The sequence below is a fragment of the Microtus ochrogaster genome, chromosome 8 (genome assembly GCF_000317375.1).
Source record: "Microtus ochrogaster isolate Prairie Vole_2 chromosome 8, MicOch1.0, whole genome shotgun sequence".
NCBI classification, from domain to species: Eukaryota; Metazoa; Chordata; class Mammalia; order Rodentia; family Cricetidae; genus Microtus; species Microtus ochrogaster.
In genome coordinates this window covers 25,065,632-25,090,304 of record NC_022015.1, presented here as the reverse complement: position 1 = coordinate 25,090,304, position 24,673 = coordinate 25,065,632, and the positions used below count along the sequence as shown (strand labels likewise).

At 48.2% G+C, this 24,673-nt stretch overlaps 1 protein-coding gene across 3 annotated transcripts in view; it reads left to right on the top strand.

The window, feature by feature from the left end:
- The window catches only part of Chst15 (carbohydrate sulfotransferase 15), an 84,185-nt gene that overhangs the window by 29,381 nt on the left and 30,131 nt on the right, over window positions 1-24,673 (top strand). For all 3 annotated transcript variants that reach the window (XM_026781660.1, XM_005351394.3, XM_026781659.1), the window contains exons 2-4: window positions 17,455-18,459; window positions 19,432-19,771; window positions 22,073-22,219. In XM_026781660.1, coding sequence (XP_026637461.1) covers window positions 17,914-18,459; window positions 19,432-19,771; window positions 22,073-22,219 — 1,033 coding nt within the window. In that variant the 5' untranslated portion in view covers window positions 17,455-17,913. The remainder of the gene's footprint in view (window positions 1-17,454; window positions 18,460-19,431; window positions 19,772-22,072; window positions 22,220-24,673) is intronic.

Sequence of the window (24,673 nt, the reverse complement as noted above, 5' to 3'; positions counted from 1 at the left end):
CCCCCCAATCAAATCCTTGGTCTTCAGCAGGCTGTCATCTTGCTGTTCACCTGGGAGCTGTTAGCATTACTCAAGACTGTCCTCTAGTTACCCCTGCCCAGTGGCCTTGGCGACCACTTGGATTGCACGTTTTAGGACCCGGGACAGAGGCGTGCCCTTCTCTGCTTCTTTCCTTGGTGCTGATGACTGAGAAAATTGGGCTGAAGAAGTCTGAGATCTGCCTGTGATTTCAACAAATGACGTGAACAAAAATGATAGGCCAGGAACCATCCATAGAGAGGAACAGGCAAGCGCCGCAAGCTATGTCTGAAAACGATTCCCCTTCTTTCGTCATTTCCAGAGATGGTTCTAAGGAGGCTTGAAATATGCTGCGTACGACAGTCCTGATACATCAAGTGTGTTCTTTGACATGTGTGTTTGTGGAGTGCGGCGTCTGGGAGTGCCTGATTACCTGGGACTGGAGGCTGTACTCACTGATGTTCTGAGAAGGCCAGCCAGTTACTTGAGATCTGCAGGTAGCCCTCTCCTCCTGTAGGTGCAAAGCCCCTTTGGGGTGGGTCGGAACCTAAGAGGATTGTGCTAGGAAGAGGCTAATGTGTAGGACAAAAAAGGAGGCTGAGCCTGTGGCAGGCACTACAGAGTCCTGGGGACACCGAAAAGCCTGTTGTCTTAGAAAGACATGGTAAGGTCTTTCGTTGATGAAGGAGCAGTGTGGGGTACAGGGAGAGAACAGGCCCTTGGCCCAGACCTACCCTCCAGTATGGGGATGCTTGGCCTAAGTTGGGGTTCCCCTTCATGAAAGGGAATGTGTCCAGGTCTTTTATAAATTGTGAAATGAATGCTGTGGGCCGGTGTGGGGAGCAATATTTGAGTTCCATTCACGATCCCCTGCAGCAAGTGTTTGGATGTGAAAATCCCAGGAAAACTGTCAATCAAACCCTGTCTACTGAGGTCATCTGCTGATTGGATTAATATGGGAGAGTGGAAACAATCCTGGTTTGAGAACACTGAGAAGGTCACTAGGATTGCTCTTTGACAGTTTCATAAAAGGGGGAGTCGGGGTGGTGAGGAGGTAGGAGAAATCATATCCGGAGGCAAGACAGAGGCAGCCCTGCTGAGCTACTCCCAAGGCTAAGAAACACCAGACCCCTTTGTCTCATCTGTACCTCCAACTCTTCCCACGCTCAACCTCAGCACCCTCTAGTAGGGACACTTCCAACTCCCCCAATGCTGAGGAGAGTCCTGACCTCAGTACTTTCTAGTAGGGACCCCTCTAACTCTCTCCATGCTGGAGGGGAATCCTGACCTCAGCACTTTCTAGTAGGGACCCTTCTAACTCTCTCCATGCTGGAGGGGAATCCTGACCTCAGCACTCTCTAGTAGGGTATCTATTTAACTCCAGGACTTGGCCCCCCCCATAGGCCCCAGCAGATCCATTATGTAACCTGTCTTTTACGAAGTATAGAATGGAGAAAAGCAGCTGAGGGAGCCACAGCCCAGGAGAGACACAGGAGAAGCAGGGTAATTAGGGGTTTTAGTCTCTGAATACTGGATGTTTTTGAAACACTTCCAAATTCCCTTTATAGGAAAGGAATGAAATGTCCACAAGGAGGAGGGACCCCCCCCCCCTTCCCACGCACACTTCTTTTGTCCTGAGCTCAGCACCTGGGATTTTATGGCATGTGGTTAAAAAAAAAATGCTGTGGTCTGAATACATTCAGAAAATTTGCCTGACAGGGGTGTTAGAGCTGAAAATGGGGCAAAACAAAAGAAAATGGAGAAAACAGAACTTCTGCACACAGATCAGAATCATAATTTACCAAGACGTATCATTCTGTTGTTTTCTGAAGCGTGAAAGCTAATTTAGAAGGGCAGAGAGGCGCACTGGGTTTGGCAGGAGAGCCAGGTCCTGGGGCTCCTTGTTCACAGTCCCCTGCAGACCGGGGTGTGGTCATCAGAAGCTCTCAGGCCAGGGCCAGCCTCCCACACATCCCCATATTAGTGACAACATCCACCAGCAAGATACCAAAAATGCATTTTCAGTGACAGACACTAATCCCAGAGAGGCAGAATTTAAAGTTCTATTTTAAATATAAAAATTGGAGCATGTATCAGGAATGTTTACTTGTGGCTGCATGGGGTTTTGATGCATGCTGATGTTTCCCGTGTCCTTTTCTGGTGTCCTTCCTTTGGGTCAAGTTGGTAAAAGTGAACAGAGGCTCTCCCCTCTGCGCCGAGCTCACCAGTTGGTGATTGAGGCAGGTGCTATCAGACACCCGCAGGGATGCCCTGTGGAAGAGGCTTGAGGGGCAAGGGAGTCAGGGAGAAGCTTTGGTTCAGGCCTACAGCATGGACTGCAGTGATGGGCCAGTGGGACCAGTGGTATTTGGAAAGAGGTACTGGCCAGAGGCTGAGGAAGGCACAGACTGGTACATAGAGGCAGGCAGGACGAAAGATGGCTGTGGACAGGTGGACTTTGGTTTCTCCTTAAATTCTTCCCATGATGCAGTAATGGAGCAGCCAGTGACTCTGGGCACCACCCTGATGATGGAGGAAGGACTGGAGGCAGCTGTTTCTCCGGGGCCACACGGTTGGTGTGGTTGCTGCCTCACCGTGGGTGTTCACTGCTCTGTAAGTACCACACAGCCCAAACACACCTGCTCTGCTCATCCCGAATCACCCAGTCCTGCAAGTCCAGTCTCATGTCAGCTTCTCAGCCTGCTGTGCTTTTGCAAGTGTGGGATTGTATCACGCAAGCCTTTGACAGGCATCGCTACTACCCCTGAACTGACCCAAGGACTGGGAACTGTTGGGCCAGATGTTTGTTTTTCAGACAGAGACCAGCAGCCACTTGGTAAGAAGTTAGTTGCAAGGTTCTTGCCATTTTGACTCTTGCTTTTAAGTCCAGGAGGAAGTCTGACCTCTGAGAATAAACCCTACTTCACAGGACAGGGGTAGGGGTATACACGCCCAGGTCTCCGTGTGTGACTTTGCACTCTTCTGTAGTTAATTCTGAGGTTACAGATTTCTCATCTCACACACCATTTGCTTTGTGGGAGTCTGAGCTTGGGCCAAGACACACTGATTGTTTTTTGAATAAGTGCTTTCTCCCCCCCCCTTTTTTTTTAAACTTGTTTGCATAGAGCTGAGGGCACAGCAGCTCTTGGGGCTGGCCAGCTGCCTTCATCTGCTTTGTTACAGTCTCCCCGTGTTCTCACCTGGCCTCACATAGCTGTGAGCGGCACTGTCTTCCCAGCTAGTGATGCCCTTGACATTCTGGTAGCAGACAGCCACAGACAGCCACGGTTCCAGTGTGTCGTAGCTGCACCTGGCAGACACCAGGATTCTTGGAGAGCATACCCTTGGCAGAACATTGGCACTCACCTCCTCAGCTTTAGCTATGGAGACTTGGGGAGAAGTTAATGAAAACAAAAACAAACAAAAAGCAAAATTCATGGTCTACCAGGAACTTTTCAATTGTTTGACTAATAACCCATGGAGTGAGGTTCCCCTTTTGATATAGACAGCATATCTGTGTTTGGTGTCTTGGGTCTATAAATAAATCCTTGGTTGACCTACTTTACAGACATTGAAAATGTAGATTCCAGGTTTGAATCAAGGTTCCAGAAATTGGGTCTGGTGGGCCCAGTGTTCTGGGGTTCCTATGTTGGCTTTGATGCACTTGAGGGTGAGGGGCTGTATGTATGGGTTTGTTCTCACCCTGCTAGTCTACTGCCTTAAGAATTCTGGCATCATTCATGGATGGCTGGGGCTTCTGACACTGGACCAAAGTTCCTATTGCTGGCTGATATCTTTGCAGACCTAGGGAAAGGAGAAAGCCATGACAGGATGGGGGAGGTGGTCGCGGCAGGTATTTTCAAACTCTGATGGCATCAAGGAAGCATTTTGCATGGATGATCCCATTAATCCTCCAGCATTTCCTGCTGCAATTTTCCCTACACTGAAGGGAAGCAAACAAGCCCAGAATTGTAAAGCATTTGGCCTGGGGACACACAGCCAGGAAGAGATGGATGCAGTCCAGACCTGGGCTGTGTTAGTACTTCTCGGTTTTGGAGCGTCATCTTTTTAAATACTTTCCTCCACACTTCTCTTTACACCAGAGTGTACCTACCTGTCCATCTCATGGCCCATGCAGTCACATGGAGCCACATCCAAGGACATCTCTGTTCACATGAGTGAGTAACTCACAAAACAGCCTCTTCCAGAGCCCATAATGGACCTCTGCTTTTGACTTGTGTGCGTATTCATAAAGATCTACACCCACTCTGGGGAGTTCTGTGGTCTGCTGTTGGGTGTCATATCATTGTGACAGAGAAGGCAAGAGACAGTGTCCTTTCTGGGATGGTCCTCAAGTGCATCATTCTCAGTCATGTGGAAATTCAACTGATGAAGATGATGATGATGATGATGATGATGATGATGATGACAATGGCAGTAGCGACAGGAAGGACAACGGTTGAGTCTCATGCTGTGGCTAGTGGGGAAATGTTAATAATTCAAAGATACTTGAGAAATGAGGGTTTAAAGTCAATCTGGGCGGTAACTCCTCTTCTGCTGTTCTTTGCACCCAACCCTTTAGCTTGATCATCCCTAGCCTCAGGCCTCGTCTCTATCCCTTGTTTACCTGTCAGATGAGGACAGCAAGGAGTGCATGTATTTAAGTGCAAGGGGGGAAGTTGAAGCCAAGGGCGTGTTCCAGCCTGTTTCTCTTTGTCCCTGCTCTGTTGCTTAATGTTCAGTATTTCTTTACTGCTATTGTAGTTGCAAGAGGAAACCTTGATCTAAGTGAACATCAAAGCCAGATGGAGCTGTGCAAGCAGGAGGCCAAGTGCCCCAAGCTCCACCCTCAGTCACTCCTGGAAACTGATTGATAGGGGATATGTGCATCTCCATGCTCAATGGAGGGAGGGCCAATTGGAGCTTCTGCTGTGTCTAGATATGTCTCCTCCTGTGACTTTTTTAGAGTAGGCTCTGCCCGAGGCCTCTGATTCTCTTCCTTCGGTACTACAGAGTGGCTACACTCCACCTGGAGTGTTGTGAGTGGTCAATAGATGAGGATTTCAGTGGGTCCGTGGTATATACGGACCAGCCAGCGCCTACCAGGCGACCCTCCACGGTCCTCCAGCAGTGAACGGTAGCATGACCTGTCATTTTATCATGTACTTGGCTACCACTTAGTTTTAAAATGATGTTAAAATTTAAATATTCTAAACATGGACTCTTGCACTTGTGATGCAGGTGCCTCGTACCCCCAGGTGCATGCAGCTCCTCTCATTTTAGAGGTCTCCAGTGGCCACACTTGCTGGCCTCTTGCCACACCTGGTAAGGGCTGGTCTCCCGGGGACGGGTCATGCATGCTACGTCCAGCTCCACCTTGGAGAACCATCTGGAAGACACTGTCCAACGGGTTGCATGCTCTTCCTGTCAAGAAGAAAGAGGTCCCACTGAAGTATTTCAGGAGGTTCTCTCCACTCAGGGGTTAACCAGACTCTTCTTTTGCTTATCGTTGAAAATAAAACAATATTTAAAAGTATTCAGATCAGGGAGGCCATCTGGTGGGGGAGCTCACAGCTGCTCCCCTTTCAGTTGTGCCGCCTCTAATTTATTCATTCCAGGGCTCGGCTGTACATTTGCGAGTTCATTATTCGCATTCTGTGCTCAGTGTGTGAGTTCTGTTCTATGAGAGACCCGTGAAGGACATCTGGGCTGGCCACTTCCTGCTACTCAGGATCAGAGTGGACAAGGAGGATCTAGGGATGCAAAGGTGGACAGAGTCATCCTTTTCCTTCGGGAGCTCTCTCCCCCCTCCTCTCTCTCTTCCTCTCCCTCCCTGGGCACATCATCTTTCATTCATATCCCCCCCTCTGCTGTATTGGGGGAAATGGTTGGAAGGTGACTATAAGCCACTGCTTAACTACTTTGTACTCCAGCCACATGAGAGCCCAAATCACCCTTGTCTGCACTGTGTCACTGTCCCCATTTGTTACGGATTGGGGCTGCACGTGCTGGGAACCTCACAAACAAGCAAGAGGAATATTAACTGGCTCTCAAACACCTGAATTCCTGAGAATGTTGGGCCTGTTCGACAACGTGACGCTTTCCATTTTGTTTTTCAGAAGAGGATGAGGGTCTCTGTGATGAGGGAGTTTGTCTGCGGTCACATGATTATTGAAACGTCATGGTCGGTGCCCAGTGCAGATTCTTGGGTCCTTAGCCGCCAAGTCTTCGGGCCCATGTTCTCTCCTGTCTCTGTAAGCCACACCAAGCAGGAAGTATATGGCATGGAAGTCATAGTGGAGCCACCTGGACAGTGGAGATAGTGGTTATGCCTCTTGCCTCTAATATTATCAGAACACCGAAACCTGAACATCCACATCAACCCGAGGTTGGTGTATTGAAACAGGTCGGTGTTCCCTGGGGTTGTTCTTGTCACCAAGCTGCAGAAGCCCTGTTTGGAGCATTCCTAGGAACTCAGTGGACATCCTGGAGTTTTCTCCTGTCACTAAGGTGGGAATATTTACTGAGTACCCACCCAATGGGAGGCGCATGCTCTTCGGAGGTGAGCATCGCTGGCCCCAAGCTTCTGTGTAGCTCACAGTCTAGCCTGGCTGCCTTGCTTTAGTGGTATCAAATCCAGACTGGCCAATCAGGTGTTGGCTGACATGCCACCCTGCCAGCCTCTGTTGGTGGCAGCTTCATCGAGTGGTAAAGGTCAAAGGTCTCAGATTTTCCAGTCAAACAGACCTGTGGTTTTCTAATCACGGTCTGTTTCTCCACTCTGGGGCAGCCTAGAGTAACCAAGCTTCATGCACTGCTTCAGAGCCTGCTCACCAAAATAGCTCTAGGGAACATAGCCACTGGCTAGCTGTGTGGCTCTGGGTATGTGTTTAACCCTACTGTGCCTCAGTTTTCCACATGGACTTTGAGGATCTGCATGCTGACCTTGGAGAGTTAAGAATGGTTGGAGCCTGGTGGTGGAGGCACACGCCTTTAATCCCAATACTCGGGAGGCAGAGACAGGCGGATCTCTGTGAGTTTGAGGTCAGCCTGGTCCACAGGAGCTAGTTCCAGGACAGGCTCCAAAGCTACAGAGAAACCCTGTCTCAACCACCCCCTCCCCCGCCAAATAAAGAATGGTTGTAGTTCCCTTCCACACACGACTGACCCTGTATCAGTATTTGTTTCTGGGCTCCTTGGGAACCCTGAATCTCCATGCTCCCCTGGGAGTTGTGTCCAAAGGCCACAGTTTCTATGTTCCCCAGAGCTATTTTGATGAGCAGGCTCCAAAGCGAAGCACAAAGCTGGGGTTCTGTAGGTTGCGTCTGAGCGGAATGCCGCAGACAGTTTACTAGCCAGGCTTGCGTGGAAGATCTAGTGCCCCGATGATTTGAATTACCACTCGAAATAATAGGATGAGTGCTCGAAAATCATCGCCCTCTTGACACGCTGGGCTCAGAAACGGAAAATTGCCTGCTATGTCACACAGACCTTTAGAGTTCTTTCTGCACATGGAGATCACCCGGTGGCACCTGCCGTGTGAGCATATTGGAAGCCCCTTGCCCACTATGCCTTTGTGAAGCAAACCTGATATGTCACGACTATTGACGAGACGGGGCATCTGGCTGCCTTTGGCTTGGTCAGAGCTGGAGCAGATGGACGGATCCACCCACCCACCTGTCCCTGCTGTCAGGGACTGTGGCTCTAGGCATTGTCACTGTTGTTAGCGTGTCTCCAGCCCCTAAGCCAAGGTGTGTCTTTTGCAGTTTGCCTGGCACTAGGTGGGGGTTGGGGCTATTCCTGTAATGGGGCTGAACCATTCTAGCAGGCAGGTGATCATGTTTCTGGAGTCCCTGGAGTCTGCTCTAGCGTTATCTGGATACTCCTGAGCTCTGGACTGTGTGGGCCCCACGTTCATAGCCCCAGCAAGTTCAGGCTTTGAGCATGGTGCAAGTAGTTGATTCCTTGTGATGGACAAATGGGGCTGGGGTGGGAAGGGTGGTCTGCTCCTGGGAGAAAATGCATGGTGAAGCTTTAAGAATGGTTCTGTGGAAACTGATAAAGCGAGACCCATGCTGGCTTTTAACATTTGCTCAAAACTAGTGACTGAGCAGTCGCAAAAGGCAGAAGTGATGATGGCAGGTTTTTGTTAAGGAGAAATCAATTTCAGGTCCTGTGTCTGAAAGTGCTAAAGCTCGAAGGGGAATTCCCAGTCCATGGTTCTCATATGGGAAAGATAAGGGCCAGAGAGAAGCCACAGTTCATAATGATGACTCCCAGTATTTGAGTCCGGTTTGAGAGATGGAGGGAGTTTTGCTCAGGACCTTCGCTACCCAGCAGCTCCCTGCCATTCTGGGAGGGTACTTATTTTAGACTTTCAAGTTTTGAAACACAGCCTTCCTTCGAAACACACAAGGAAGCTCCTACTGGGTACTCAGCCCCGAGAGCATTCCTACATCATGGCTTGTCTCACGGAACCTGCAGGAGTGAGAAGGGATTTGTATTGGTGGGTTCCTGGACCTGTCTGCTTTGCAAGGTCATTTTTGTGTTTCTGTGGGCTCAGATGTGCTGGTGCACCCAGCACTGCCTCTTCCTCCTCCTTCAGCCAGCACCTGGCCCAGGCTTCTTGACTTCCTGTGGCTCCTTCTCTGTACAGGACCCGTGGCACCAGACCCCAAGCCAACAAGGCATTCAGAGAAAGTTTGACAATGTCTTACTTCATCTCCTTCTCTTTGGGTAGTGCCTTCCTCCCCTCTCTCTGCAGAGCCACTGTGAGACAGAGAAGCTGATCTTTAGGCACACTCTTGAAGGGACCAGGAAAGAGAGGAGCGATGGGTCTGGATGAGCTGCTGACCACTTGAGACTAAGCTAGATAGTAGCCTGAAATCAGGGTGGCCCTCTGTGGAGGTTCATACAATGAAGGTGGGGTGCCAGGCCCTTGATTCTCTTGCTGTGTTTGTCTCTTATGAGCTACATGTTCTTGGGAAGCAAAAAAAAACCATGCGACACCTGTTCCCTTGATAGAAGACAAGGCTGGATGAGCGGGTGCCTATAGGCTTGTACTGCCTGGCCGATAACTCTGGAGTGCGTGGGTTTACCTACACTCTGAGCATGCCCGTTATTGTCTTCAAGATATACTGGAGATTTCCCATTGCAAATGACCCTTCAGGAGCAGTTCTAGGTGTCCCCTGTGGGTTTCTCTCTGTTGCAGCAATCTTCCTAGTTTCCTCCAAACATTTAGGGGCAGGCATGATTCTGGAAACTGGGTTGCCACCTGCCTCTTCTTGGAATTTGTGACCTCACATTGGATGCGGATGGTGAAGTTGGACATGTAGGAATAGAATTATAAGTGTTGAAAGCAGGTAGCCCTGGAGTGAGGGGCTTGAGGCTTTATCCAGTGACACAAAGACTGTGTTTTACTTACGGAAGTTTGTCGTGTGCCAACTGTAGATTAAGCAAAAACCCCTGTGGTGTGATACGCACTTGGGGCCAGTCAGGAAGAGCCTGAAGACCGCTCTCAGGGAATACTTGCAGACGAAGCACTGATAAGAGGCTCCAGGCACCAGGAAAGATGAAATTTGGCAAAGAACCTATCAGGGTCAGATTACGGCAAGGCCTTGCTAAGGGAAGGGGACATAGTGATAAATGGCAATAACCTCAAAGAGGCTAGATAGAAGGGCTGTACATCCTGTTGGGGAGTGGGGTCAGTTGTCCAGATAACTGAAACAAAATAGCCATGTCTGTCATAAGCACAGATTTGCCAGAAGCTAGTTTGGTGTGTGGGGGCAGTTGTGGCCTATCATGGGGGAGAGCTTCCTCCTGGTTTCCAGTGTTGTTGTGGGATTACCTCCTTCTGGTGCTGGGGGAAGAGAGGCTTTCAGAGCAAGGGTGGATTCCATGATTAGCAGCATCCTTGTGGGCTGCTTTGGCTGTGTTGTGGTCTCCTAAGCTTTAATCTGACGCCGGCTCTGTGCAGCTGATCTTTGTAGCCCTGACGGCTCATAACCTGTAACACCATATTGGTTAGCTTTTACTACGTAAAACTAGAACATGTTTACTTAGAACATGGTTTCTGGATGGGTGACTGAGTCAGTTTGGTTCCAGCTCTTCTGTGTTGTCCTGGGCTCTGTTTCATGTGTTTGCCATCCTTCTATTGACTCAGCCATGTTCTTCTGACATGACAGCAAAGAAGCCAGTGGGTTGAATAAGCACACCCTGTGCCTTTTCAGCAGGGCTTAAGATGGGCATGTGGTCTCTTCTACCTCATTCTGTTGGCTAAAACAGGTCACCTGACTCAAGTTGAAGGGTAAGGAAATAGTCTATTCCTTTACTGTAAAGTGCGGAGTCAGTCACGTGACATGAGTGTGACTACAGGGAGGAATAATGAATAGGGCCAAGTAATACAATGTGTCCTAAGTAATATTTATGAATAATAATTAGAATCAATGCTACTATGGACCAGCATTATGTGTATGCGATATTTACTAACATCTATTGTTTATGGTGGGTCACCCTCATAAGTATGTTACAAATGCTAGTGCACTTGATGCTCATGGCAGTGGTAGTCTATAGGTCCTTTGATTGTTCTCATTTCTTATTCAAGAAAACAGGGAGGAGAGAGGTTTAATGTCCTGTCAAGGTCAAACCCAAGCAATTTGGCCCCAACATTCAGGCTCTTAACTCCAAATCTGTGGGTGATCTATGCCTGACCGTTTGCCATTTGAAAATGCAGAGGCCCAGGTAAGTCACTTGTCTGAGGCCCCTTGGTAGACAAGAGCTTGGAATCTTTATTCACCAGATCATGATGTGTTTTCTATAATGCTAGAGGATGCTGGACATCAAGGCAAGGAACGAATCTGTTCTGTTAATTGACCGTAAAACTTTAGGTGTAAGATTGACACTGGAGCCTGAGAGATGGCTTAATTGGTCAAGCACTTACTGCACAAGATAAGGGCCTGTACTTACACACATAACAGGCATGTGGAGGCTCCCTGGGCCTTTTATGCTAGCCAGTCTAGCTAAATTGGTGGGCTCCAGAATCAGGGAGAGACACTATCTCAAGAAATAACGAGGAGAGCAATTGGTGATGACATCTGTTGCCAACACACACACATGCACACACACAAAGAGAGAGACAGAGACAGAGACAGAGAGAGACAGAGACAGAGAGAGGAGGGGGAGAGACGGAGAAAGAGAGAGAGAAAGAGGAAGAGAGAGAGAGACTGTATTTTTGCACAGAACTCTGTCAGCCTTCCTTTTGGTCTTGCCAGTCTCTTCATATCTTTGGGTTGACTCAAAAAAAAAAAATTCCTTCCTCCACTTACTGACTAATATTCCTTGACAGAAAGAGTATTTTCATATACAAAGCCCAAAGAGAGATGTCAGCATTTAGACATACTAACCAGAAGAAGGCCTTGTGTTTTAGGAAAAGGTTAATTAAGACCCCTCGAAAAATTTCCCCTTAAAACATAAATGTAAAATCATGTAATTAGCTATTTTTCCCTCTCTCCCCCCAGAGGGCAGACATGAATGTTTTGGCTAAATGAAGCTATTTATTGAGGTCCATCCAGATCTCCTTTGAAGTTTCATACATCTTTCTTCTGCTCTATCAGCTTCTAGCTACAATAATTTAATAAGTTTTTCCTGGGGTGAAATTGGATGCCCTTTATCGATCTTTCACTGAGGGGCATTCAATTACTTAATCTAAAGTGGTATTTCTGGGTCTCTCAATTACAATTTTGTTATAAATGGTCTGCTAATGATGCCTGGGGTACGTAGGTTAATAGGGGGCATCCAAGCAAAGGCTGGGTAATTGAATGCTTTCTATTTGGGGACCAGTTATCTGATCTCACGGTAGCCCTGGGTTCCCACACTTTTGGTCTGCATCCACGGGGCACAGCGTGGAGCTCTGCCTGGGAGGCGACAGAGCTGTAATGTATCCCTGAGTACCCTGGTTTACTACATGAATGAAAGCTCCTAGAGCCCTGTCTAACCTGAGACGGTTGGCACCGAGCACCGGCATTCCAGCCAGGCGAAGTGCGGGTGGAATGTCTTACCTGTTTCTGAAGGAAGAACACCTGAGTGTTAAGTTTCTGAGTGGCTGTTCCCTGGGATCACCTGTGGTATATGGGAAACGCCAGCGAAGGGAAGTGATAGCAATCTGTTCTCCTTCTCGTACAGGCACGTGAATTGGATTCCCCCCCCCCCCGCCATTGTTCTGTGTTATTTAATAGCCACACAGCTCATGGAGAGCCTTGGGAAAGAATATGCAGTGTGCCTCTCTTTATGCACTTGTACCAATATCACCCCTGATTCTAGTCTTCAAGGCACATAGAATCCAATCTCTACTCCTCCCCCAGTGTGGTTGCTACCTTCTCCAAGCCAGCATGAGTCCCCCAGGATCTACTCACAGCTAGTTCTCAGGGGCTTCGATTTCCCCCAGAGTGTCCCCCTCCTTTGCTTCCTCCATTTCTATAAAACTGGGCTTTTTCCTGTCTCCCAGGCTTCACTCAGAGGCATCTCTGAAGTCACTGACTCTCTTCAGTGTGCATCGAATGCCTTCCTCTAAGACAGGCTCCACCTGGGGGAGATTGTGCCCCCAAGGGGACCTTTGCCTGTGTCTGGACCTGGTTTTTCTTGCCCTATCTCAGTACCTAGCAGTGGAGGCTAAGGATGCTGTTGAACGCCTTGTGTATCCTACAGTGTGGGGCAGCCTGTGCTGGCAGGAATTACCCCATCCAGGCCTTGCATTGCCGCACTGAACAGTGGCTTCTCATGGTTTCGCTGTTTGGGAAATTTGTGGCTCTTATTGGTGCCTGAGATTATCATGTGAACTGTGATTTCCTTTCCACACTCCTGGCCAAGATGGAGTAAAAGCCAGCTCAGGTGGAGAGAGACCTCTGTCAGGGTCCCCTCTGCACCTTTCCTGTCCACCCATGGAATGGCTTGTCTAGAGGTAATAAAGGTTCACACCCTGCGCTTAGGGCACCAGTGACTCCATTACCTGGTCACAGGATGGGTCTTAATCAACTTTGTTGAGATGCAGTTCACAAACGGTAGAGTGTCTATATAATTTTGGTAAACCACAACAAGCAACAACAACAAAAACACGAAAAAACAGTCCTTGTAAAAATAAGACAGTTTCGGGGCTGGAGAGATGGCTCAGTGGTTAAGAGCATTGCCTGCTCTTCCAAAGGTCCTGAGTTCAATTCCCGGCAACCACATGGTGGCTCACAACCATCTGTAATGAGGTCCTCTTCTGGCCTGCAGACATACACACAGACAGAGTATTGTATACATAATAAATAAATAAATATTAAAAAAAATAAGACAGTTTCCTATCTTTTTCTTGAAGAAATGCTCACTGTCCTCTTCCTCCAGAAGTGTTACCAATTCCAGCCACTTCTTCAGTTTTGTGACACCGTTCTGGAGTCTCGCCATTCATGGTCTGCACCCAACGCCTTGGAGTCTGAGGGCTCATTCTCAAGAGACAGCTCCACTTTCCTTCTCAGTCATGAGTGGGGGTTCCCAACACCCACACTTGTGACTGAACTGAACACAGTGGCAAAGGTTCCCAGGGTTTCCTGAGTGGTTTCAGTAAGTCCCTGGAGGAATGCCTTGTTCTCCAGGAAGGGCCCCAGCAGGAGTTTATCAGGAGACTGTGGACTGGCCAGCAGAAACACAGCCAGTCAGGCCCAGGGAAGAATACTCATGATGCCCGTCTTCGCGCGTCTCTGTGTGCACCTCAATCTTGAAGCCCTCAGGTCCCTGTGGTTTTGACTTTGGGCAGAGGTCTCAGGTCATCAGGGAGATTTATTACATCATCTATCACCAGGTATTCGGTCTTCAGTTCGACTTCATCCTACCTGAAAATTTAAGTTTCTAACCGAGGCTTGGGCTTTTTGAAGACCACTCCCCACCCTGAAGCTCCTAGTGGCTCCTAGTGCTGTTAGCTGTGTGCTGAGGGGGGAGGGGGGCTGAGGCCAAATACCAACGCTACATGTCTGTGCACATGTACCTACATGCTACATCTTTTTTTTTTTTTTTTTGGTTTTTCGAGACAGAGTTTCTCTGTGGTTTTGGAGCCTGTCCTGGAACTAGCTCTTGTAGACCAGGCTGGTCTCGAACTCACAGAGATCCGCCTGCCTCTGCCTCCCGAGTGCTGGGATTAAAGGCGTGCGCCACCATCGCCCGGCTCATGCTACATCTTATATTGACTTCTGGTCCCCACCCTAGGGTGTACCCAGCACACAGTTGGCCTTCAGAAAGTGTGTACTGAATTAGCGAATGAATGAAATTAGAACACACTGTGTTACGGTGTTTTGGGGAGTGATCTCCCTGGTCCTTTAATGAGTAGGAAACCGGTCTTGGAATGGTTTGCCTGGCTGGAGGTATGGCTGCTAGGAAGAGGAACACTAGGCATGTTGAAGCCTGTCCTGTGTCCCATCCACCCGCATTAACTTTATCAGCTTTCCCCATTCCTAAGCTTTATTTACTTAGCTCTTGGTTAGAAATGTTCTGCCCATTCTGTTGGATCCTAATGATGTACATTCTTGTTCTGTGGCTTCAAAGTCCATGTCTGGTTTTCTTTCTTTTAAGCCAGCAGTAAGATAGAAGGGTGTGAACATCCTCCCACTGAGTCCCTGCTTGGAGCCTCATTTTAAACCCTGCCTTGGCCCTGTCTTTGACAAGTGAAAAAAAATGTTTTCTTGGCTTCGGGGATGGAGTTCCCAAGGAGGGATCTTGCCCTTTTGTTTCTTTATTTAGAAGAATTGTTTGTACCAAGCAATGGGTCAGGGGTGACAGAGCAAGGCTGGAAGCAGAGGCTCCCAGTATGCTCTGCTAGCTGCCCTAAGGGAGGAGAGGGACCTAGCTTGGTCCCAGGGCATCTCCTCCCACGCTCCTCAAGTATGTTCCTCTGGCTGTCCCAGGCTCTGCCTGACTCTAGTCCCTTAGACTAGCACATCTCAGTGTGACCTCCTGGTTATAGTGATAATTCCTTGACCAATGTGGTGAGTGTGTGTGTGTGTGTGTGTGTGTGTGTGTGGTGTGAATTTGGGGCACATGACATGATATGTATGTGGTCAGATGACCTCACAAGTCATTCTTTGTCTCCCACGTTGTTCGAGGCAGTCTTTCTTGTTCACGGACACATATACCAGGCTAGTTGGCCTCCTAACTTCTGGCAATTCTCTTGCCTCTGTCTCCCGTCTCCCACGAAACAGAGTGCAGATTGAGGTGTCTGGCTTTGATGTGGACCCTGGGGATCTGAACTCAGGTTGTCATGCTCCCATAGCAAGTGAGTTCTCCTTGGAGGCATCCCCCAGGCCCACACAATGCAACTTTTGTTTATTCTATTCCTGGCTGTGGACTCACAAAGGCTCATTTTCATATTAAGGTTCACAGAGTGCTGCTGTGGTGAGCTGTATAGAATCTGTCCAGCTCTCCGCTCCTCTAAATACTTACGTACCAATGCTGGCAGCATGCAGGGCACTCTGTGGGTGGAAGAAACAACACTTGATGCCAAGATATTTCAAGAAAACATGGGCTTTGGATCCAAGTGACATGAAAGTTTCTACTGTAGGGTGGTGGCTGTTCAGATCTCTAGCCAATATGTAGAGTCTGTAATGAAGGCTTGGTTAATGCCGCTTCTCTGAGGACAGAGGATTGCTTGGGGTGTATACAAGTACAATGGGATGCGAGCTCACCACCCTTGGGTAATTAAGGAGAAAGAATGTGGCTCAGGTCTCCCATCTGGGACTGCATATCACTTGCTTTTAGAACTCACTGGTAATTAAAGATGGCAGTGTGGCCAATGATGACGCTGTTATCATGTTGTGAATTTCCTGGGTCCCTGAGCACATGTCAGGCCTATACAAATGCTTGACACACATTAATTAATGTCACATCTTTAAAAAGTTACAAAGGCTGGGTGTTGGTGGTGCACTCCTTTAATAACAGCGCTCGGGAGGCAGAGGCAGACGGATCTCTGTGAGTTTGAGACCAGCCTGTTTTATAAGAGCTAGCTGCAGGACAGGCTCCAAAGGTACAAAGAAACCCTGTCTCAAGAAACCAAAATAAATAAATAAAAAAGATACAAGGAGACAGTGTTATTATTCTCATTATACTGCTGAAGACATGAGAACTCAGAGAGGTTGTCTCACAGCCAGTTTTGGGGGTGGCGGTGTGTATGGCGGCTAGAAATCAAGTGAGGCTCTTTCATTAGTTCATCTGTTGCCCCTTTAATGACATCTCCAAAGAAGTGTCATTTGGGGAAAAAATGCGCTTTACTGCCATGGCATTACGTTAATGGATTTTTAAGAATCGCATCTTCCCCCGGATGATGAAAATGAAAAATGCCTTCAGGGTCCGAAGTGTTACGTGGCTCGGGGGAATCCTGTACATTGGATTTAATTGCTTAATAACTTGAAGTCAGATGGTTTTCTTTCTTTTTTTAAAATGTGATACACTTGACTGAAGAAGACGATCATTTCATTGTTGCTGAATTTTCATTAACTTTTGCTTCTTAAGCTGTGGCGGAAGATGGAGAAGCTGTGAGGAGACAGGCTGCCTCCCTCCGCTTTCTCTCACTGTTCCCATCCCCCTCCTTACACGCCTCACATGTATCATTGAGGTAAAAATGGTGTTTTGATTCATGCCTCAAATTGGAAATCACTGATGGTCTTGGATCTCTCTCTCTCTCTCAACTTGTCAAAAGCTACAGTTAAGTGGGAGGAGAAACCTCAATTGAGAAAACTCCTTCATCAGATTGGCCTGTGGGCATGTTTTTAGGGCAGTTTCTTGCTTAAAGAATGGCCTGTGTGGGCCAGCTCACTGTGGGTGGTGCCACCCTTGGTCTGCCAGTCCTGGGTTGTGTAAGAAAGCAGGCTGAGAAAGCCACAAGGAGCAAGCCAGGAAGCAACGTTTTTCCACGGCCTCTGCTTCAGTTCTTGCCCCCCAGGTTCCTGCCTTGAGTTCCTGCCTGGACTTCTTTCAGTGATGGACTGTGATGGAGAAGTATAAGATGAAATAATCTTACCCCAAGTTGCTTTTAGTCTTGGTGTTTCATTATAGCAGCAGAAGCCTAACTAATACTGCGCATGAACCGACTGTAGTTACACAAGCTTGAGATACCGGGATGCCATAGCTCGGATGTGTGAAGGCAGAACTCCTGAAGGGTGTATCAGCCATGCTAAGTGTGGTGTTTGGGGTCACATTTGGTGACAGAGAATGAACCCTAAATCCGAGCACAAAGACCCTAAACATCTCCATTTACCTTGTATGATATGTGACTTGCTTACGAGCAAGTAAGTATGGTTAAAATGGACAGGTGGAAGAGGCAGCTAAACATCTGCCCTTCTCTGGGAAGCAACTCCTGTACTGTCATAGTTACCACACAGTGCAACACAACTTATGTTTTTTTTTTTTTATGTTTAGGTCACCTGCCATTCATAAGAGTCTGCTCCCCATGACGAGCAAACATTCCGGAGGCATGCCAGTCTACCCATCAATGAGGATCCCATGATGACTTCTAATCTCCAGTGTGGCTCCATGCTCTCCACGGATGCCACTCCAACTTTCTTTGGTGCCCTGGGAAAAACCTGAAACACAAGCAGAACTGCTTCCAAACCTGCGGCTGCTTCAGTGTTGCGTGGCTGGTGCAGAACAGACGACTGGGATTTGCTTTTTTTTTTTTTTTTTGTATTGACCTCCGTATTTGAACCAAAGAATGTGCCTCGTTCTCTAGTGTGTTGGTGTCTGCTCTCTTTTGCATTTGTTTCTGTTGCTTGTGCCTTTTACCATCTTTGGTCATCACAGGATATCCTTACATTTTCCCAGCAAACTCCTTGAGGGCTGGTCCATGGCTCTCTAAGCAGGCTGTGCAAGATCTCTACCATGAGGCACTGCATCAATTGCTGCATACAGTTGTTTCCTGAGGACACACACAAGCAGCAGGCTGCCTGCCAAGGAGGCCCCCATCACAGCCATCAAGTGTGCCCTGCTTGCAAAGGGGAAAACAAAATTCTGTTTCGCGTGGACAGTAGGCAGATGAACTTGCTTGCCGTTCTAGAAGTGAGGACTGAGGGCAATGAGAACTGGGGTGGGTTTTTGCGCTTCAGGAAGGGGAAGCGATGTAGCTTGGTCTTTGGATTGATAATCATGACCTTGGTGATGGCTTCTTATCTCCTTTCCGGGGCTCACCAGGAGCTTCTGATTTCATCTCCTTTCCATTACGGGAGTTTCCCCAGCAACCCCAGCTTGATGGACAGTGAGAACCCCAGTGACATGAAAGAGCATCACTACCAACCTTCTATAAACAACATCTCCTATGTGAAGGACTATCCAAGCGTTAAGCTAATTATTGACAGCATCGCTGCCAGGATTGAGTTTACCACCAGGCAGCTCCCAGACTTACAAGATCTCAAGAGGCAGGAATTGCATGTGAGTAGCCTCGTGTCATTATTGATGATTGGCTTTTTTTTTTAAAGATTTATTTATTTATTATGTATACATATACAGTATTCTTGGTATTCTGTCTGCAGGCCAGAAGAGGGCACCAGATCTCATTACAGATGGTTGTGAGCCACCATGTGGTTGCTGGGAATTGAACTCAGGACCTCTGGAAGAGCAGTCAGTGCTCTTAACCACTGAGCCATCTCTCCAGCCCCCGATGATTGGCTTTTGAAGAATGGTTGCTTCTTCCTTCTCTACCACCAACTTAGGGGGCACAGGTGGAATAGGAGAGACATTTCCTAGGTGTCTACAGCAAAGATAATTAATTTGACAGCCTCTGGGATTAGACAGCGTTCTGTGATTATGCTATGGCCTGCCAAGGAGGGAATTTGCTGTCTTGAATGGCCGTAGCAGAGATATTTAAGGCCATCTCTTTTCATCATTGCATTTGGGTACTTCTTGCCTGCAATGGGGTCATGGTGGTTAAAGTCACTTTAACCAGCATTTAGTATTTTTAAAAAATGATGATTAAATTTTTTTGTCACGTGCCTGTGTGTGCCTGCGTAGGTGTATGGGCATGTGAGGGCAGGTGCCCTGGAAGCCAGAGTGGAAGGCGAATGCCCTGAAGCTGGAGTTACAGGCGGTTGTGAGCTGCGCGATGGGGGAGGGGGAGAGTTGGGAACTAAACTCTGATCTGACAGCACTATACGCTAACTGCTGAGCCACTTCCCCGGCCCCATCCTTTAGATTTGTTTTCCAGACAGGGTCTCTCTATGTGGCTTGGCTATCCCCGAACTCACTCTGTAGACCAGGTTGGCTTTGAATTCACAAAGTCCCACCTGCCTCTGTCTCCCAAGTGCTGGCCTTACAGGTGTGTGTCACTATGTCTCCGAGTTTAGAACATGTTCTTGCTGATTGCTGCCCTTCATTGTGTCTGTCTCCTTCTTTCTTTGATTGCAGATGTTCTCTGTAATCCCCAATAAATTCCTTCCGAACAGCAAGAGTCCGTGTTGGTACGAGGAATTCTCTGGGAGGAACACCACTGACCCCTACCTGACCAACTCCTACGTGCTCTATTCCAAGCGCTTTCGCTCTACCTTCGACGCCCTCCGGAAAGTCTTCTGGGGCCACTTGTCACATGTGCATGGCAAACACTTCCGCCTGCGCTGCCTGCCACACTTCTATATCATCGGACAACCCAAGTGTGGCACCACTGACCTTTATGATCGCCTCCGGCTGCATCCAGAAGTGAAATTCTCAGCCATCAAGGAGCCCCACTGGTGGACCCGGAAGCGCTTTGGTGAGTGGCTGATCTCACTTTCTCTTAGTCATTCCGTGGATGCATGTCATGACTCGTGAGGGATGGGCGTGAGGTTCTGAAGAGAAGATGTACCGAGATTCAGAGACGTGGGTCCTTGTCGGTAGGCAGTCGCGTTAATCTGTTTTGTGGCGTAACCACAGAACACCAGCGTTTGGGTAACTTAGAAGGAAAGAAATGTATTTGGTTCGTGGTTCTAGGGGTTCCCAAAAGCACTTTGTTGCTGTCCTGTTGAGAGGCCGCTAGCTACATTACAAGATGGCGGAGAAAGGAAAATGTGATGAGCCTTATGTGACAGAGGCCAAGTTCATGGTGGGGCCTGGCTTTATAGTAAACCTCTCTCAGAAACAAAGTCACTCCGAGAGAGCAGCATTAAACTTTCCAGGTAGAGATCCAGGGAAGCAAATCACCTTCTACCGTTCTCTGCTTTATAAAGGGTTCCATGACCCTCAGCATCCCACCCTGGGTGCCAGCCTTACCAAGCGTCCAGAACATGAACCTCTAGGGGATACACTCAAACCGTAGCAGCATTTCACAGGCAAAGGCACACACCCAGTGAGCGCTGGCTGGGTGCTAGGTGTGCATGGCAAGGGGCTGGTGCAGAATGGGAATTCGTTGCTATTGGTGGGTTGGTGATGGTGGTGGTGGTGGTGTGTATATGTGTGTGTGTTCCTGAGGGTTTTAGTTGTCCCAGAGAACTTTAACATACAAACTTAGCAGGGATCAATGCATGCCAGGAACTGGGGTGTCTGGCACCCAGCTCTGGGCTGCTTTACTGAAGCCAACACACCTGGAGGAGACACAGCTAGCTTCTGGTCTCAGCTGAGGGACATGCCCTGTCTATCTCATGTGTTTGAAATGCAATGAGAACACATATTCCCCCTGGTCACCAAGGTTGACGGTGGACCCCGCCTGCTCTGCCCCTCCTTGTAGGCTGGTTTCTGCTCCACCCAGCCCCAGGCACCCTGTGGCCCTTGGTCACTGTTTCCTGTCCATAACCTTTTCCTTCTGCCAGGAGACATTTGGTCACTCAAGCTAATGGGTGATACATGGCCTGTTGTCTGCCAAAGTCTGGGCAAGCCACGAGGGTAGTTTCCATATAAAGGACCCAGGTCACTAGAAGAGAATCTTAGATGTTTTCCTTGGACTAACTTTTCCTGACAAATGTTTGACTTTCTCCTTTTGTTATTCCTTCAGGAGTGGTTTAGCAGTAGCTGCTGAGTAGCCAAGGTCCCTCTTCCTAAGGCATTTGATGGATTTGTGTATGAACACATACTGTCCCACCACAGCCCATGTTCCCCCTAAAGAGAACCAGCTCCCCCCTTCCCCCGGCAGGAAGGAGGGAAGGACAGAGCGTGCCTCGGCTTCTGATATTCAGTATCACCTTGAATCTTTTGCTATTTTGGCCAGAACTGTTTTCTTTCTACTTTCAGTAACTTTGGTAGCTGTGGTGCTGGGCAGTGTGTGTTTTTAAATGTTTACAGGCTAGTTAAAGGCAGGGAACAGATTTCAGATATGTGTAGCTGATGCCATAACCTGTGTCCATCCGGGGCACTATCAGTTCACCCTACTGTTTGGGCAAGTAGCAGGGTGCTCAATGGAATGCATCTGTATTAGAGCATCTGATACCATGTGGCACCGAAGAAAGAGGCACTATGCAGGCAACAGGAGGCTGCTTCCTTGCTACCTTTCTTTTGTCCTTCTTCATGTTTGGCATGCCATTCAAATCCTAGGCACCACTGTTGCATGGCTGATTTAGTCTCTTTTGGTAAAAATATGACTCAGTTCTCAACTCTAGCCCTCCACATGTCCCCCTTTCTACCTCTTGAGTAGGCGTGGCCTCTTTTAAGTGGCCACTGCCCAGCAGTGGTGGTACCTTTCACCTTGTGAGGCGTGTGTATACTGAAGCAGGCAGGCAGTTGACAGAGCTCTTCATCCCACTCCCTTGTACCTCCTCCCAAAACTTAATCTGCATCAAGCCATTTGCTGCTAAGGTTAGGTACCCTTGGCCTTTTCCTCCCTCTCTGGTCATGCTCCAGGAGGCCACCACCCTATCAGTGATAATGTTATTTTCGGTAACTCAGTTTTTTTTTTAATTATTGTTTTGTTTTGCCTTTTTGAGACAGGGTTTCTCTGTGTAGCCCTAGCTATCTTGGAACACTCTTTGTAGACCAGGCTGGCTTCAAACTCATGGAGATCCGCCTGCCTTCGCCTCCCTAGTCCTGGGATTAAAGGCGTGAGCCACCACCACCCGGCCAGTAACTCACGTCTCGGTTCCTGTAGGAATTGTCCGCCTGAGGGACGGACTACGAGACCGCTACCCTGTGGAAGATTACCTGGACCTCTTTGACTTGGCTGCACACCAGATCCATCAAGGGCTGCAGGCTGCCTCTGCAGAGGACCAGAGCAAGATGAACAAAATCATCATTGGTAGGTATAGCTTCTGTGCAGCTTCAGGGGAGCTGGCAGAAGCAGCCTCCTTGGGGTCCTGGTCCATGTTCTGGGCCCAGCTCTGACTCACCTACAGAGCATTTACAGGTGAATCCCTTCCCCACATGGCTGTCACTCTTACCCCAGGTAAAACAGTCACACCACCTGGACCACTATTATAAAGCAGAAGCATTCAATCAGCTTGTTTATTCTGTGCAGACTCATGGATGGCTGAAACGACTTTTTAAGGAAGTTGTCATTTTTTTGTTGTTCCTTAAACTGAGCTGGAGTGCTTTACTTCTTCCCACAATGCCCTGGTCGGGGTTAGTCTTGGCTGAACGCAAGGACTGTGGGAAGGACACAGCATCTCTTCTTGGTCTTAGCAGAGCTCTGCAATCCTCAGGGACGAGTTACTGTGCAACCCAAGAGCCTCTGAGCACTCACAATGAAGCTGTCGGAATAGCACGTGCTCAGGACGTGGAGGCAGGAGAATCTTGAGTTTGAGGCTTGCCTTGGCTCTTTCGCAAGAGCTTGTCTCAACAAAGCAAAACCAAGCAAAGCCAAACAAAGCGATGGAAGACGAAACAAACTGAGATTGCTTGATGTAAAAATTTGCAAGAATGTTTTGTTGAAGTAAAAAAAAAATTGTTTCTATGTAGATGTACATTTTGGTACGTACACTTAAGGAGATGATTATTGCAGCTAATCAAATGAGCATAGTTGTCACCTCACGGCTTCCTCCCTTTAGCCTTTGCGGTCTTTCAAATGGTGAGAGTACCTGAAGCCCAAATGACGGCACACAGCAGGGCGTCGCCACCTCCAGCCCCAACTCTGTGCTTTAGATGCTAGACTCCTTTCATCCGAGAGAACTCTTTTCATCAGATTTAGCTTGGGACGAGGCGTTTATCTCCAACGCCTTCTGAAGCGGAGAAATTGAATCATACATTTCACTTAAATTGGTTCCCCGAGGCAATGATCTATTTTGTGTTCCTGGATCCATTACATTTTGATTCTCTAAACCAAATGAATCTCTGGGTGAGCAGGATGGATGGATTGTGACCAGCTGCTTGCGTGAGGACCCTGTTCCTGCCTCTGTGAGGAGATTGTGGCATCTGCCAAAGCCTGGGCTGACGGATGGATCGATTTTTTTTTTCAAATTCATAAGTAAAATCTCTGGATCTATTGGGAATGTACTTTACACTCATACCTACAATATGAATTGGCTGTTAGTTATTTTTTTTTAACTTCCAACTCGGGTGCAAACACCCTATTTAATAAGTCTAATTAATATTTTTCTGAGACTCCCATACCATATGCCTCTGGGGAAATCTCAGGTTCTATGAAAGAGCTAAAAATATTCCTACCAAAGCCAAGAAACAGACTTAGAAAATGAATGAGAAAGGAGAGCCTTCGTTTGGGTTCCTATTTATAGTCACTGCTCTATTTCAAAAAGAACAAGAAATAAAAATACTACATTGATACCTACTCCAAGCCAGGTTTGGTGCTATGTCTGAGGATAGCCTCTTGGTGTGACAGGCAGTGTGGGGAAGCAGATGACGAGCTGGCATCTGGCTTTCCCTGTCATCAGCCAGCTCTATGCCACTTTGGGGCTTTGTTTTCATCCCAGCCTACAGGTCTGTAAGATGGGGTTGCCAGACCAGCTTAGGATCCTGCTTCCCCCAGCCCTGGAATGTGACTCAGCCCTTTTCAAGTCCTCCCCACAATGGAGGCCTTGGCAGAGGTCAAAGGGTCACCTCAGCTTGGGAGAGGGGCCTTGGGTCAGAGGAGGCCCTTCTTCTTAGCAGCCTCTGGAAGAAGAGACACTCAGGGACTCAGGACTAAAGCAGTCCAGTTCTGTGGGGCTGGGGATGCTGAAAGGACCTGGGTGACTTGTCCCTGTCCACTCCCTTAGCGACTGATGGCTTCTTGACCTTTAGGTCACCTCTTAGAGGAGACCATCTATGCCAGTCTCGTTTCTCTCATTAGCCTCATCAGCCTCCTGTGCCAAGACATTGTGGGGCATGAATCTGATGTCAAACGGGTGCTTTCTGGGTGGATGAAGGCCGGGTGGACAGACAGGTGGGAAGATGGACCAATGCCTGCACGGTTTTAGAACCAGCTCCCTTTTGAGATCTGGCAGAATTAGTGCCAGGTTCAGGTTATAGTCTCCACCTGCATTTCATAGTCTTTTCTTTATGGTGAGTAGACTTGACAAAGGTTTGACTTTTCTCTCTTAGTTATGTTATTAAAAAATAAACTAAGAAAGGAAAGAAGGCTGGGACAGAAGTGTTCTGACGCGATCACAGACCAAGCAGCGGAACAGGGCCTGCTGTCTGCACACAGGTCCACAGTGTACTCACTACTATCTGCACACCTGTCCACAGTGTGCTCACTACTGTCTGCACACATGTCCACAGTGTGCTCACTACTGTCTGCACACATGTCCACAGTGTG